Raw genomic sequence first — 16,201 nt, forward strand, 5'->3', positions numbered from 1 at the left:
TTCCTGCTGGGGAACAATATGTTCAATAAACTTGCAGTCAGTCAGGAGCTGGGCTGAGTTAACACCAGAATCACTGTATTTGCAGATTGCACCAGATGTTAAATGTCTTTCTGTTGTGATTGGTGCCAAATGTGCTTAGACCATTTGTGTATGAAGATATAAAAGCAGTACACAGTTTGCAGTGAAAAATAATAAAAAAATAAAGTATTGCTTTGTGCAGTAAGAAGACTTTTTTTTTAATACAGTATTGTGTATTCAGTGAAGTACAGGACATAGTAATGATGTTAAAAAGCATGCCTGTGCATTTCTCGATCAATCCAGTTTCTAGAGAGTAAAGATCTTAGTCATGCTTAAAGCTCTTACTACATTGTGTGGAATACATAGGCAAATGCAACCAAATCCATTGATACAGGAAGCCAGTTGGGTAATAAAATGCTCTATTTACTTGCCCAGTAGGAAAACTTAAGAATGCAACTTGAAAAATAAAGACATATGGGTGTGGTTATTTTTCTTTTATTTTTCATTATGTTATTACAGCACTTACTTTTCTGGTCTTGTTCTGCTAAACATGTCTAACTTACAACCCAGGAAACTTAAAGCCTTTCTTTTAAACAAGAAAGTTTAAGAAGAAAAAAAGTTTAAAAAGAAAGCATATGAATTAGAGCTAATGAGAGCCAGGAATAATGAAGGAAGTGTATCTCCAGCACAGAAAATGTCATACTCTGCTGGGCCTAGATCACTTAAGCAGTTTTATTTGTGAGAGAGGAGGAGATTTTATCTCTGTATTAACAATCTCTTTTGGATTTTAGGAACTTCACATGACTGGAGATTACGATGTGGTGCTGTGGACCTCTATTTCACACTCTTTGGCCTCAGCAGACCTTCCTGTTTACCATTACCAGAGCTTGGACTTGTTCTTAACCTGAAAGAAAAGAAGGCTGTACTTAATCCAACGATCATCCCTGAATCAGTTGCAAATAATCAGGAACCTGTGAATAGTACTAACAATCATGGACAGTCAGTAGGATTTCAGAACACCGTAAGCACAAACTATCTGCATCCATCCTATTCAGCTGGCTCTGAGTTCTTGCATGGGTTGCTGACTGAATTTTGTATTGTGTTCAAGCCTCTCATGCTTTACCTAAGCTACCTTCTTACCTCGTTGCTCTTTATTCTGTACTCCTGAAAAGCTGGCATATACCATGATTTTTTGGACATTTTTTAACTGTTTTGTGTCGCATATGCAAGCTTTTTACTTGTTTTTTTCTAGTCTCATCATTTCTGTTCTTTATGAAACTTTATATATTGCTTCTGAGATATGAAATGATTCACAGAAATGTTTGATGCTGTGATGAAAACTTTTTTCATGAGACTGTTTCTTATAGGCAAGTTATCCAATTTTCCAAAACAAAACCTTTATCAGTGAATTTATTGCATCTTAAAATACATAGATACACCTCATCTTAAATAACTTTAAGAGATGTGAAAGTTGGAAATCTAACACATCTGCATTGAACATTTGAATCTGATGTTTTAGTACTGTGCTCTGAAGGATTTGTAACAACTTCTGAAGAATGGCATACATTCAGTTTGGTATCTTTCTGGATTCGGAGGGTTCAGTCCTAACATTGTGTAGTTAGAAAACAAATTTTTATAAACTATTAAGGTCATACTTTCCTCAAGAATAACTGCCACTGCTTCAAGACCAAGTATTTTTGTTGGACAGATTTAATTACGAGGGAAAGAAAAATCAACACACATGGAAATGAGTGATTTTTCTTAACAGTTTCAAAAACTGCATTTGGTGGAAACTGTCCAGGAGTAAATCCTGAAAGAGAATGTAAACATGTGATTAGCATGTTTGAAACTCTCTCCACCCTTTTGAATGGGATGGTTTACTGTTACTTTATCAGTTCCATAGTTAATGTCTAAATAGTTTTTATTGAAAAGTATACTGAGAGTACTGGTTGACAGTATGCTGCAGGCCCTTTCCAGCAGGGGGAGAAAATGCTGGTAGAGTCAGATATTGTTAGACCTGTCCTGCATATTTACAGAGCATGTAGTAAGTCCAAATTTGCTGTCCCTAATCATTAGAATTAAATACTAGGAAGCATTTTGTTGGCAGGTTTTTAGGCTGCAGTTCAGTGAACACCCAAACTTTTTTTGGAGCCGGACTATCGAAAGATTTCCTCTTAACTCTTCTTTTCCTAAACTTTCCTCTTCCTTGTGCTAGCATAGTACTTGTTGCTGCATAGTGAGCTGGATCAGGAAGGATCTGGTTGAACAGTACCTTTTTATGAACAGATATTTGAGTTTCCTGAGTCAGTTCGTCACGTAGCTGTAAAAATGCTTGTGGCACCCCAGGACAGAACTGTGTGGGGATGAGGCTGCTTCATTTAGCAGTGTATTGGCTTGCACTGGTGTGGAAATATAGCACTGGTATAAGCTTCAATTCGCAATTCATCCTTTGTATCTTCTCCTATTCCTCATCTACATTTTCCTAACCCCTTACCTTAAGGTAACCATTTCACTGTAACTCCCCCAAAATTCAGGGTACTGATTTTCCAGTAGCATAAAACAAAGACTGCCTCTTATGTCAGACAGTCCAGAAGTGTTTCACAATAGCAGTGCCTTGGACAAAAAATGGTAGGGATGAAAAAAGGGATGTATGTAACTGAGGGAAAAAAAGAATAAACAGGTGATAGAATTTATCAAATTAACTAGATTCTTCGAAGGAGACATACTCTGAGAGCATAAACATGTTAAAATCAGTACTGACAGACCAGTGCCACTAAACCTGCTGAGGATGGTAAAAGTTACCCACTTCATAAAATGGAACTTGATTGTTCAGGGCAAGAGTTTGTGGGGCTAGAGTGCTCTTTGTAGGATAGAGGCAGAGCAGTTCAGGAGAGCAATATATGCCCTTGAGAATCTATTATATATATGCCTTTTATCTAGTTTTTAGTGAGCTTCTAATTATGTTTGCTTCTGTGGATACTTTATTTTCCCTTCTAAATTTTGTGTATTGGACTTGTTGAAACACCTGTCTCCTGTTTTCATTACTATATGTATAACTTAGGAGACTCCTATTTTTATATTTCTTTGACCTTGTTCTTTTTATAATCTAAGCAGTAATTTACAAGACAGTTTTATTCTTTTTAATAAATATTGTTGTAAAATAAAGAAGAAGAAGTTATGAGTACTCATTATGATTTGAACTAAGTAAAGTAAGCTTTAGCTTTTAAAACAAACTGAAAGAAGATTTAGCTAAATCCCATGTGTAGATCAGAGGCTATCGCAGTTTTTCAACTGAGATTTGGCCTGAGGAGAGTCAGCGAGGCACAGATTTATAGAAAGGCTATTCAGAGGCAGCAAATGTTGTTGCACACCAACAGTACCATGATTGTGAGAAGCGACAGAAAAGATGCCAGTGCTAGATATGCAGAGGGAGCAGGGATAGAAGTAAAGAGAAACTATGTTTGTAGGAGTGGTTGGCACAAATCCATACAGGGTTTTAGAAAATACTTCTTGCCAGAACTACAGAGAAGACTCTGTTCAAATCACCCACTTTACTCAGAAGATTTTTCAGGTATCAGGTCTCTTTCTCTGAAACATGGATCTTGCTATCTTCTAATTGTGGTCTTTTAATGCCGCTTCAGGAGGATGATCATCTTATTAAGGAAACAGCATCCAGCATTTCTGGTCATCAGCAGGGGGTGAAGAGGAAGGCTGATATGCCACTCGGGTCTCCATTGGAGCCAGGGCAAATACTAGAGAAGAATGAAGACAGTAAAGTCAAACTCAAAATCAGAGTAAGAAATGGAAATTCAACTTGCACAATGTGTAGAGTGTTCAGAATAACAGCAGTGGTGTCTGCTGGCTTCCCTTGAAGCTGTGTTCAAACAAAAGACATGCTGTGTATATGTGTACAGCAGTTGTTATGCTTACTTTGGCAAAATCATTTCCTATCAGATTCTTTATTGGCTGGCAAGAACTAAAGTTGACAGATAATGCTCTTGTTCGCACAGCTTCACAGTAAATTAGAAAGAAGGAAACACACTGACCCTTTTTAATTTTATTGAATTTTTATTCCTTTGCAGTGGTAGATATCACTTCCTTTCCCTCTCACCCCCAGTTTACCTCAAAAATGAAATATTTTAAATCCTGTTTAGTGATGTTTTTATGAGTTATTAGCATCTGCTTATTTTTTTTCCTGATATCTTAGTTCTCTAACTCTCAAGAGGAAGAGGAAATTGATATGGACACAGTTCATGACAGCCAAGCCTTCATTTACCATCATTTGAATATGCTGGAGAGACCATCCACACCAGGTACGAGTAACTTTATAGGCAAGATGTTTGTATTTTTTTTAACTACTTCAGTTGTCAGGTGTTTTCTGCTACTGCTTATTTCCATACATACAGTGTTGGTAAGTGTTAAATATTACTGGAATTCCAGGATTATAAAGGGTGCATAAGAACTTTTCTTTAGGTTTCAGTAGATGTGTAGGTAAGTGTATACATATGTATTTTCACACATAGCTAAGTAAGACAAGTATAAATCATGCTTATAAAAGTGAAAAGCTAAGGAATGAATAAAAGAGCACAAAGCTGAAGTGGAACCCCATAAGCATTTAGGTAAAACTTGTTTCACCATAGGTGTCATTTAAAAAATAGTAATTTTGAAGGTTAAAAAAATAGCAAGACTCTTAAGTAAAAAAAAACCCCTCAAATATTAATGATTTATAACTTAATATTAGCAGTTAAAAAACATACAAGCCTCAAAGGTATTTAGAAGGGCTTTCCAAAGCTGAAAAGATTCCATCTGTGAGTAAAATTGTTTCATTTCAAGCACTTCCTTTCTTTTACTACTTCTCTTAGTATCTATTTTCATACACTTGACAAAATTATTCTCAAAGCATAGTGTTTCTTAGAAACCTTAAGACAGGTTGAACATCATTGATGAACTTCCACCTTCTTTGCTTCTCTGTCATTAGCAAAGAAATTAATTGGTTAGTCTCATTTTCTCAAAATATTTTAACTGTTCAAAATTCAGTTCCAGAACATGCCAGTGGAGCTAAGCTGAGGTCATGTGACAATGTACAGAGCATTTTGAGGGATCTTCCATACAGATCCAGAACAAGATTTTAAGGTTGCAGTACTGTATTGTGTTAAAGTGAAGTTTTTGGCTTTAGAAGTAGAATTCAGAGTAATTACCCTCTTGCTTGTTTTTCTCTTTTTATCCAGTGACTGCATAATGTAACAGAGAAGTAGACCTTAGCAGCAGGATCTGGAATGTTGGTTCCATCTTGAGTTGCCCTAGGTGCTGAGCTATGCTGACAGGTGACCTCATCTGCTTTCTCTGTGACCAGGCAATTTAGTGGCCCCATTTTAAGAGAAGGGCTGGTGGATGCTGCTGCCCTGAGAATCCTGCTGAGGCTGGTGCCTTGGTGCCAGTGGTGCAGAAGCTGGATGCTCATACTCCATTAGGGCCTTGGACATAACATTTTTTCTTCTTTGGCAGATGCTGTAGCCACTAAGGAAGTTTATTTCTTTCTTTTAATTTCCTTATTTTTATAAAATGTAACTGCTGTCACTTCTCAGCTAAGAAATTAAGTTCATATGGGGACATTAAAACACAGGGAGGTCTAGTTTCTGTATTCCAGATGGCCTTCAGTTAACGACATGTGCCTACAGCCAACTCCACCAGGACAGCTTTGCTGTTAGTTATCTAGAGTAGCAAAACCAACTTTTTGACTTACTTCAGCAGGGTAAAGGGGCAGGCTGCATGTAGGTTACTCTCATGAACCTAGGAGCCTGTATCTGCAAAGCTTTAGTTTAAACTTCTCAGAGCTGCTTTGAATTTTGTTCTCAATGTTACGGTCAACCATCACATTTTCTGTTATGGCAAACAATGATGCATCCAGGGCATGCAAGTGCAAAGCTGATCTGCTGACAATTAGTATTTATAACTCTTATATGATATTTTGCAACTATTTTTTTACTAGATTTACACACTCTGTGGAATATAAAGTCATAAACAAAACTCTGCCAAATACTTCACAAATAGGACTTAGGGGACCCTCTGTACGCCAGCTCTGTGGTCAGGGACTATTGCGGATTAAGTTTGTGCTGGAGGTCAGAAAGGGTAAAGTCTGACCAAGAATGGAGAAATGGCCACTTGATTGGTCCTTTTATAGACCTACAGCACACACAAGCTACTTCAAGTCTTGCTTGTGTCCTGAATGACCTTCTCACCTCTGTTATTGAGACATTCAGTGCACTGTAATACATTTTCTTTCCTAGGTAATAAATGAGACAAATGCCATGTTTTGTACCAGAATTCACTTTAAATAGTAAGCCTATGAAAAACGTTATTTTGAAGCACTTCGGATTATTTTATTCTTTTTTTTTTTTAGTTTGTGCAGTTAGAAACATTTCCACTTCACATATTCTTTGCTTCTAAAATTTCACCTGTTTCTTATTCATGGCATTTTTCTTAGAAGTAGAGATGTATGAATTACAGACTGAGTAAATAAAGATAGTTCAATCTTTAGGAAATGGTACACTGCTGAGAAGAAACAGATGGGGAGAAATAAAAGCATGCATAAATGAAATTGTTCACACATAGGAGTGTTCTGTTTTACAAAGTAATCACAGGGCCTGTGAGGTTTTACAACAATGATGGAGGATGGGTGCATTTCAGGGAGTGATTGTTGTGAAATAGATTGACAGCAGGTTCTGAAATGGTCTCAGTATCTTGTTAGTAAATCTGCCTCAGTTCTGACTCCTGCTTGGAAGGAGTGAGCTCTTAGTCCACCCGCAGTTTTCCTCCCCCAGCTGTGGGCTATGTCCCCACATGTCACATGAAGTGTTAGGTCATCAGCCAAACACAGCATGCGAAAAGCAGCTGCCAGGAGGAAGTTCATGTTGGGTCCTGTCTATCTGTGGTTTTTTGCTGGATTGTTGGGTTGGGGTTTTTTTTCACATTTCCCAGACCACTGCAAATGATGATTTGGATTTGGTCAAGTTGATGTAACCCCCCTAACTCCAGGAAAATATGATTTTCCTTTAAAAGTTTGGGGGGGGGAGGGGCTGGGGGGGGATGGATTTTTTTTATGGCTCTACCCATGGATGTGAAAGGTTAAGGCTGAGACAATAAAAAAGGTAGTCTAATACAGCTTTTGCTGGATTACAGGTTTCAGTGTTACAATTACAGCACCTGTCCGAGTTCATACAGAAAATGAATGGTTTAAATCCTACTGAAGCATCCTGACTATGATAGTAGAACTGTGGACTCTGGTAGTTGTGAGGGAATCTAATAATTTTATCAAGAAATTATTAAAACAAAACAGTAGTTGTGAACTGTCTGAAGAATGCTGCTGTGATGATTATTCATCTGCCCTTAGGGCTAGGAACTTGGTAGCCTCCTTTGGACCTCCAAGGCTGTGCAAGGCTACATTTCTAATGTGAGAACAGATTTTATTTGCTATTAATCATCAAGAATATTAGGAATGCTCCCTTCACTTAAATCTTAAGATAAAAGAATTTCAAGATCAGATTTTGTGTAAGCAACACATCTGAACTCTCAGGCTGTAAGGTGACTTGTCTTGCTTTGTTGACTTCAGTGAAATCAGATAAAGGTACACTTCTCTAATATTTCACTCATCTGAAAGTACAATACGTCAGAAGTAACCTTTAAAAGGTTCTGCTGTATCTGTCAGTGGTTATTGATTGGCCTGGTCTTTTCTGCTTTCAAAATAAATGCCTGGCTGTAGGCTGCATGATCTGCCAGTGAAGTTACATATTGTTATGGCTCATCACTGATAAACACTTAACTGAACTTTTTCCAGCTAGTTTTGATGGTTTGAAAGTTGATAAAAAGCAGTATCCAATTCTCTGTTTCTGCAAAGGAAAGAAAAAAAGTTCAGTGATGTTCACTTTGTGCACTGGCAGTCTTTTTTCTGATCACATTCAGAGGCAGTGGGCTTTGAGGACACATCCTGAGCATTCAGATTCAGATCAAACAGATTCCTTGGCCATTCTGTTAATCCTTTTGCAGTTTTCTAGGATAATCAAATTGGAAATTGCCTCTGCTGACTTTGTAGGTTGTTCTGTTTGCTGTGTAGATGTACATGAAACTTTGGAGGTCTAGACCACAGTCATAGTGTTGATTATGGTCTTGTTTATCACAGTTAGTGCACTTTCAGGAAATTACGGCTTATCTGGATTGACTTTTTTCTGGAACAGTTTGGACATACTGCACATGCTGTAGTAAAGTGTAGAAGTAAACTAGTGTAGTTCCTATATTTAAGCAGTACATTTACAACAGCAGATCCAAACCTGAGGTGCAAATCACTGCACTTGGAGTTTGGACGCAGGAATAAATAGGAATTCAGTCCAAACTGCGTGAGAAGGTCTGCAGCTCTGCAGTTACCCAAGTTAGCTGTAAATGCACCAGTACCTCCAAGTCCAGCCATTAGTGGCTCTCTGCCAAAAAGTGCTGTGGAAACATCATGAATATATAAATGAACGCTTCTTGGATATGAGGACACCACTGACAATGATAGCTTTTTGCTTTACTTTCTAAGGAGGTAAAAGTTGTTAGAGCTGTTCTGCTAGAATGCCTTTTAATAACGTATAATATTAATACAGTATCTGTTACACTTTATTACCCAAGATATAACTGTTTCCAAACTGGTATCTCATAGGCTTTGAGGTTTGTAGATAAATTTGCCTCACTGAAATAGTATGTGGTTAATTGTACACTTCACAAGGAATGGTGTTTTCCAGTGCTTTACCCTGAAGTAAAGAAAGCAGATTTAATAGAAACACAAGCCCTGCAGATAGTGACAACAGAAATGAGAATTGCATCAGTGTGTGGCTGCAGTGTGTCAACTCCATGATTTACTAAAAACAACATATAGCTGTGACTGTCTCTGAGAAAACAACTAAACACTGTCAAATATAGAGGATGAATAAGGCTAGCAAGTTTTCAAGTGAACTACCTGAAACTGATAGAGGCACAAAGTATTCTGAATTGGCTTCCTGATATAAATGTTATTTCTTTCAAAAATAGGAATTTCACTAGAATGTTTTAGAATATTAAAATAAGTGCAGTAAAAATAACACCATAGTCAAGCTATTCTATTAAGTATAAGGCAATATAGTTGTTAAATCAAAGTCAAATGAGGAAATTAATAAACTTTTTACCAGTTAAAGGTATACTTTAGTTAAAACACCAGCTTGTCTATACAATACTTTAGTTATACCTTTGGTATATGTATCTGGAATTGTCTATCTGATTTTAAATCCTACTGAAAAATTTAAGTCAAATGAGTCTGTAAATTGGAACTAGTTAAAATGTTTACATTGGAGCCAAATTAACTGATTTACTTAGCACATCTTCAGAAACCTTTGGGCTGGTTTTATTTCTTTTGACAAGACCTTTGCTTCTCACCCTCAAACTTTTTTGTCCCATGGACCTTAAAAGAGCACTCTCCTAGAGAGAAAATTGATAATCTTTTTCAGAGACATATAATTTGAAAATTCTGCTTCTTTAGACTAATTACAGGACTTTGCATTCTGGATACTTGAAATCATTTATGCTTGGTAACTTTTTCTATGTACTTTGTTGGTGGTTCAACAGATGCATAAACAGAGCATTAAATTAAAAAATGGTGTGTCTTGGATATTTCCAGGGTAACACTAAAAAGAAAAGAAGAAATAAAGAAGAACAGGAAAAATTTTGAAACCGTTTTTATGGTATTTTCCATTTTTTGAGTGTTTTCTCTTTATAGAAAATGCTAGCCAGGGATGCAGTTTAACTGCTAGGCAAAGAGAGTGCATTCTCTTCCTCACTGGTAAGCTTTCTTTGAGTTCTGGGAGAGACACGTTAAGTGCTTGCGTGCTTATGTTGATGTCTCCCTCTTCCCAGAGCTTGTCCATGTCAGGTGCTGGAGCATCAGCCTGTCCTCAGGACCCATGGCTTCAGCCTTTGCTATGATTTGTGAACTTGGTTTTTCCCTCTCTGATATTTGAATAAATCAGGGTGCAAATGGGATGATTTCAAACAAGTGTCAATTTGTAAAAATCCTGTATAAGCTAGCTGTTTTACATTGATTAGCCATGCAAAGAAACAGAGACTGTAAGTTTGTGGCATCCCACTCTCTTCACACAGAAAAAATCAGAAACATAGGAGGGACCATATGAAAGATCTCATGAAAGCCTGTTGACATGTTAAAGTCTCAAGTAACAGGTTTTCAAACTGTAGAAGTTCAATAACAAAATCAGAGAAAAACACTCTACCCAACAACATAGTTGAATGTTAATGCACCAATGAGTCTTACAAAGGAAAAGAATTCAGTGAGCAGGGTGTTATCATTATCTGACAGCAATTTCTGTTACTTTAAAGCTTATCAGGACCTAAATCCCTTTAATTTTAAAACTAAGCTACCAGATCTGTATTTTCATATTTTATTCTCTCTCACAACATCTACAGCATTTGTATTTGTCCTTGGGGCAAATGGTACACAAAGATTCTGATCTTTCTCCTATGGGATCATAATCCTGTCTAATTTTAAACACCTACCCAGCTGGCTGGAACACCACAAAGCCAATAATTACATTGGAATCTCCACATCCTAAAAAGGAGGAGATCCATGTGGATAGACACATGTATGTGAATTTTCTTCCAAGGAATGCTACTAACCACTTCAGAAGCGAGCTCCTGGGCTCGCCCTCCACTTATTGTGTGTTTTTGTGTTTTGAGAAATGCGGGTTTCAGTCCTGCTCTCTGTGCCAGGAAGAAGTGGGTTCCCTGCAGGAAGAGGGAGTGCTCTGTGTCTCTTTGCATCAGTCCAGCTACCCCCATTGATAAAAGGATGATTATACTGCCCTGTGAGGCAATTTCTCTTTAGTCTTGCTTTCCTTAACTACACTTGGCATGTTCCTAGCATAGGCTGTAAGTAGATACTAATTAAAAGAAAGGAAAAAAAAAAAGGTTCTGTAGGTTCAACACTGAATTTTATGTGTGGAAATCTGTAACATTTTTGGTAGAGCATTTATAGGTGTTCAATCTTTTGGAGCCATCATCCAGGATCAATGTATTTGATTCTTGATTTCAAAGCACTCTTTAACAGCAGGAGGAAATTTTCTGGATTGCTGTTATTTTTGCATTTAAAAACTCAGCAGACTAGAGTCACTATTGACCTCTATGAAGAAATTGTGTGTGTACTCCTGTTGCTGGCTCAGTAGAAGCAGATTTTTGTAATGACATTCTTTCGTTTCTTACTGACATCTTTTCCATATTACCAATGTTGACTGTTTCCCTAAGTGTCAGTAGCCCTTGAGTTGCAGTTGGACCCCATTTCTCACCTTCCTGAAGATCTTCCTGCCTCTCTAGGTGGTGACCACCACCCCTTCAGTCCTGTTGGTTTAAACTACTGTTGTATTTGCTCCCTAACTTATTGCAGTCAATGGTATTTAGCTGCTTTAACAAACAGATTTTTTTAATAACACACCTGAAATAAGTAATGAGGTGATAATACAGACTGTTGCCTTAGCAGAGCTGGTAGTTCAGTAAACTGCAGGAAATTAGCACAAGTGGCAGGTCGTGTAACAGAGTCAGGAGAGTCTGGTTGCATCCTTCATCTTCACTTGACACTGCTGCTGCATCATCCCTGCAGACTTGAGCCAGTGTTTTTATACCAGTTCTGATTAAAATTTTTAAAGTTAGTGTCTAGACTTACAGGTTTAGTTTCCATATAAAAATAACTCCACAATTTGGAATTAATGGAGCTGAGAAGTTTTAAGAGTTTATGTCACATTGTGTGGGTTTTTTCTTCTATTTGAAGTTGACTTCAGTTTGCCATGTGTATTTTATGTATCATGTGCCTGCATCTTGAGAACACATGACAATGTTTTCTGTACTTTAGGTAATCTTTTGTACATTTCTTTATACAACCAACCAGTGGTCTTCAGCCTTTTTGCCAAGACCTTTATTTCTGTGTTACTGGGAGGCCTGTTTGTGTCACTGCCACAGTTCACCTTTAACTATTGCAGACTATTTTAACAGTGTCAAATACTGCCTGCTTTGGTTTTCTGAGATACAGCCTCCACCCTTTCCTTTTCTAATCGCCTGAGTTGGATATACTCCTTTTTTCACTATTGTGTCTTCTGTTTAGTGACTGGTTTTGTATCCTTGCAGCTGCTAAATAAAGTTGTCTAAGCACTGAATGCTTTAGAGGAAGGAGCTCAGGTTATGGGGATAGGTTTAGATACAGGAGGAATTCCTTTAAAAATGAAGTTGGAAATCATTACATTGTGAAGCAGTCTTGTACCTTTGTACATCAAATGCAGTATACTTGCACACTGTCTGCACTGTTGAGAATGGCTCCAGACAACAAAGTGGTAGTAGGTATGCACTGAATTTGGAATTGGTGTGCATCTCCTCTACCTGCCATAAGATACATAAAAAAGTAAAGTTGTGAATTCTGACAATAAATTTTTGCATTGATAACATGAGCTTACTGCTGCTTAGTTCTGATTAAATAAAAATTAAAGCTTTTAAAATACTTCTATATTAGCAATTTCAAGTTCATAGGAATCTATTGTATTCTAGACTAGCCTCCTTCATAACCTCAGCAGAGTTTTATATTGCACCATACTCCTGTCTTGTGGTTAAAACCAAACATATTTCTAGAAAGACATCATTTTGCTGTATAAGACTTCAAGCAGTAGAAATTCCACCATGTCCCCATAGTAAGTTACTGATTATCCTCACTATAAAAATGTTTTGTGTTTCTATTCTGACTTACAAACACTTTGTAAAGGTGTAGATTTTGTTTTTTCCAGACTTACTTAAAAACAAACAAAACTTACTTACAAACAAACAAAACAGCTGTACCATCTAGAAATTTCCTGTATATATTCATAACTGAATCAGTCCTTAATCTTTTGGGTAAGGCTAGAAAGATTGCATGGAAATTGTTCTCAATACTTGCTTGTCATAGTACAGGGAGCTGTCTCTTTAGACTTCCAGGAATCATTCCCACAGACAAATCTTTCTTGCCTTTTGAGTTACACAACCAACCAGCCAAACAAAAAGATGTACTAGAAAATAAATGTGTTTTCAAATATACAGGAGAAGGTAATTGCAAAGAACATAACACAATTTCTTGTTATTTGTTAATGGGGATATTTTCACCAAAAACTGGATGGGAAAAAAAACCATTTTTAAAGTAGCTATGAAGAAAATCCATTTTAAGTAAAACTTAGAGGATTAGTTGCCTTAAAAATCTGTTGATGCTTTTCTACATTTATCTAGTTGTTAAAGCATTCTTGCAATGTGATTTGATTCAATTTCAGCCTAAAGGAATCTGAGTGTTCCTACCTTCCGAGCATTTGCACTCTTTAACAAAGGTATCCTTAGAATAATGCCCTTTAATCTCTACTATTGAAGCTATTGCAGTCTGTCTGAAATAATGAAATATTAAATGAGCCAAAGAGAGAATGGGAATTGAGATGTCATGGATCGTATTTCCTTCCTCAGGTTTAGATAGGAGGCTTGCTCAATATATAACTGTTCTAGTGTACTTGTGAAATATGTACTGATAAAGATGGTATAATTGTCTTTACTGGGATTTGGTTTTGTTTAAGAAAAAAGCTTTGTATAATCTTTCAAATAGGCTAAATTGGTTGTAAGAGGCAATTTTTAGAAAAATCAGTTTAATTTTCCACTGTCAGAAGGTTTGTATGTTCTTGTGGGGAACTTTACTTCCTGACTAAAAAGAGTTCACATCCCAAAAATGCACTTTTTTATGCCACTCTTGCACTTTTTATCAGAATTTTCACAAGCAATTATATTTGCATTATTCAGAGTTATAGGGGCTTTCCTACTCTATTCAAAAATGAATTTCAGGAAGCTAGTATGACTTGCAGTTTCCTAGGGCTCTTTAAAGTTCCAGATTGCCTGGAATACTTTTATGCTGTTGAGGAAGGAAAGATCATCTCTAAAAATTGTTAGTAGTGTGGGAACTTTAATGGCATGTTCAGAACCTTCTCTGAAGCTAAATGGTACAAGCATCATAACAGATTCCATGTTTGTATGTTTAAATGATAATGTAGGTTTTATCTAATATTTCAGAATTCCTTGTGTTTGGAAACAATGCAAGTTAAACATTTGCTAATCCCACTGTATCCATTCTTTTAGGTAAGGAACAATCTTCGGGAGAGATAAACATGCACCCTGTCTCAGCAGCTCCACTCTCTGTGTTTAGTAAAGAATCAAACTCCTCAAAACACAGCGATCACCACCACCATCACCACCATGAGCACAAGAAAAAGAAGAAGAAACACAAGCATAAGCATAAACATAAACATAAACATGATACTAAAGAAAAGGAAAAGGATCCCTTTGTTTTCTCTAACAGTCCAGCCAGTGCACGATCAATTCGTTCCCCATCACTTTCAGACTGATACCAGTGGCTTCTCTGGAGTTCAACTTGCAATATTCTTGGAGTGCTTAGAAGGATGTACATAACTATAGCTTCTATCTTTTTTTATGGAACTAAGAATATGCGAATTGCCTTAGCAATTCAGAAGCTCTGCCACCTTTGAAGCCTTCTTTTTGCATATGTGGTTGTTGAAATCTGATTCAAAAAATATGGTTTATGATTCTGACTCATTTTGTATTTCACTGTTCTCCACACCTCCCACTCTTTTTTCCATTTTAAACAAAGAAAACAGCCCTTTATGTAAGGGCCCCATGTCCACTGGCAACCCCCTGCACATCACGCTTACCATGTGTATTGCCAGAATCAATTATGGTTTAATCCTTTGAAGAATGTTAGAGGCAGAGTATGTTTTAAGCAGAAGCCAATTGCCAGGCCTTTGGTGACAGGCTGTTTCCAGAGCAGTATTGTGTAACTAAGTGTAGATCTCCTCAGAAGACAGGGATTTTCTTTAGTCTTCAGATGGCCTGTTTCTTGCTTTAACCATTGCAACGTTATGTCAGACTTAAAAGAACAGTATGTAGAACATTTGCATTTTTCAGATACTAAAACTCTTGAAAAATTCCAGGCTGCTTTTAAGCTGGTGGTATTTATTATGGACATGAGCCTTTGAATATGATTAAATTCTGCAATTGTTTTGGGAATTTTAGCAAAATCCGTAATGCATGTTTTGTCCTGTAATCAGGCTTTTAAAAATCCAATAAAGTTTGCGAATTATTTTGACAGAGGCAGAATTTTTTCTTCAAGCTTAACATTGGAATATGCTTTTGAAAGATGTTTGCTAAAATTAAAAAAATCTGAAAAACTTAAAAATTAAAATATTGAAAAATATCTGTTTCTTCCTCCTGAGGGGTGGTTTGTTTGGAAGCAAGATGAGCTCATGAATCCACAGAAGAAATATGTTAGTAGATGAAACTAGGTCTGGGACTTGAAACTATGGATACATTTAAATTTCTTTAGCTGTGTTTTATGCAGTGTACTATTTACACCTAGGAAGTGTTTTATTTAAAAGCTTAATTTTTAAAAAGTTTTAATAATAGAGATAAATAATCTCTGCCAATTTTTATTTGTTTTCTTTGTACGTGTGTAGAAGCAGGGTTTTATTTCCATGCACTGGTTAGCTTCTGTTGCCCAGAGTTCACATGGTGTTCTATAAGATGGTTGTATTTGGGTTAATATTTTTTTTTTAATTTTCACAAATTTTTATGAGAGACTGATTCTCCTTCTTAGAGCAAAGAGAGAAGTTCAAGAGGGACCCAAGAAAACTTTTTTTTAAGCCATATTCTGTTTCATGAAAGTTAATAAATACTTTTATATTCTATACCTGCTGGTGAATCCTGTAATTCTTGGAATAAAAAGTTATCTGTAGACTAGAAAGATGATAGGCTCAGGTATTTGTAATATGCATATACTTATTTTGTTATTCAAACACCATATCCTTTCGATACTGCATGGATAGTTGTGCTGATTGTTGCACTTGGAACACATGTTTGGGCTGGATTCAGACACAATGGTCCTGGGCAACACCGCAGCCTCTCCTGATCTGCAACTTTGCCTTGTCAGGGGAAGCCCACCTGGGTGTCCTTTTAGCAATAACTGCAAGCTCTTGGAGCTTAGGTGAGCTAAAGGTGCAAGAGAAACACCTAAACGTGGGATGAAAGAGGTACTGAGCGTGTTTTGGGTACTAAC

At 36.8% G+C, this 16,201-nt stretch overlaps 1 protein-coding gene across 2 annotated transcripts in view; it reads left to right on the top strand.

Moving 5' to 3' along the window:
- TAF2 (TATA-box binding protein associated factor 2) overlaps positions 1-15,835 on the top strand; it is a 60,984-nt gene extending 45,149 nt beyond the window's left edge. Inside the window, exons 23-26 of one of the 2 annotated variants that reach the window (XM_008642624.2) lie at positions 810-1,039; positions 3,660-3,812; positions 4,226-4,331; positions 14,212-15,835. In XM_008642624.2, the coding sequence (XP_008640846.1) occupies positions 810-1,039; positions 3,660-3,812; positions 4,226-4,331; positions 14,212-14,477 (755 nt within the window). In that variant the 3' untranslated portion in view covers positions 14,478-15,835. The remainder of the gene's footprint in view (positions 1-809; positions 1,040-3,659; positions 3,813-4,225; positions 4,332-14,211) is intronic. The other variant, XM_017746087.1, reaches the window with a different exon arrangement.
- Positions 15,836-16,201: the final 366 nt, after the last annotated feature.

Source organism: Corvus brachyrhynchos, unplaced genomic scaffold (genome assembly GCF_000691975.1).
Source record: "Corvus brachyrhynchos isolate BGI_N302 unplaced genomic scaffold, ASM69197v1 scaffold28, whole genome shotgun sequence".
Lineage (NCBI taxonomy): Eukaryota > Metazoa > Chordata > Aves > Passeriformes > Corvidae > Corvus > Corvus brachyrhynchos.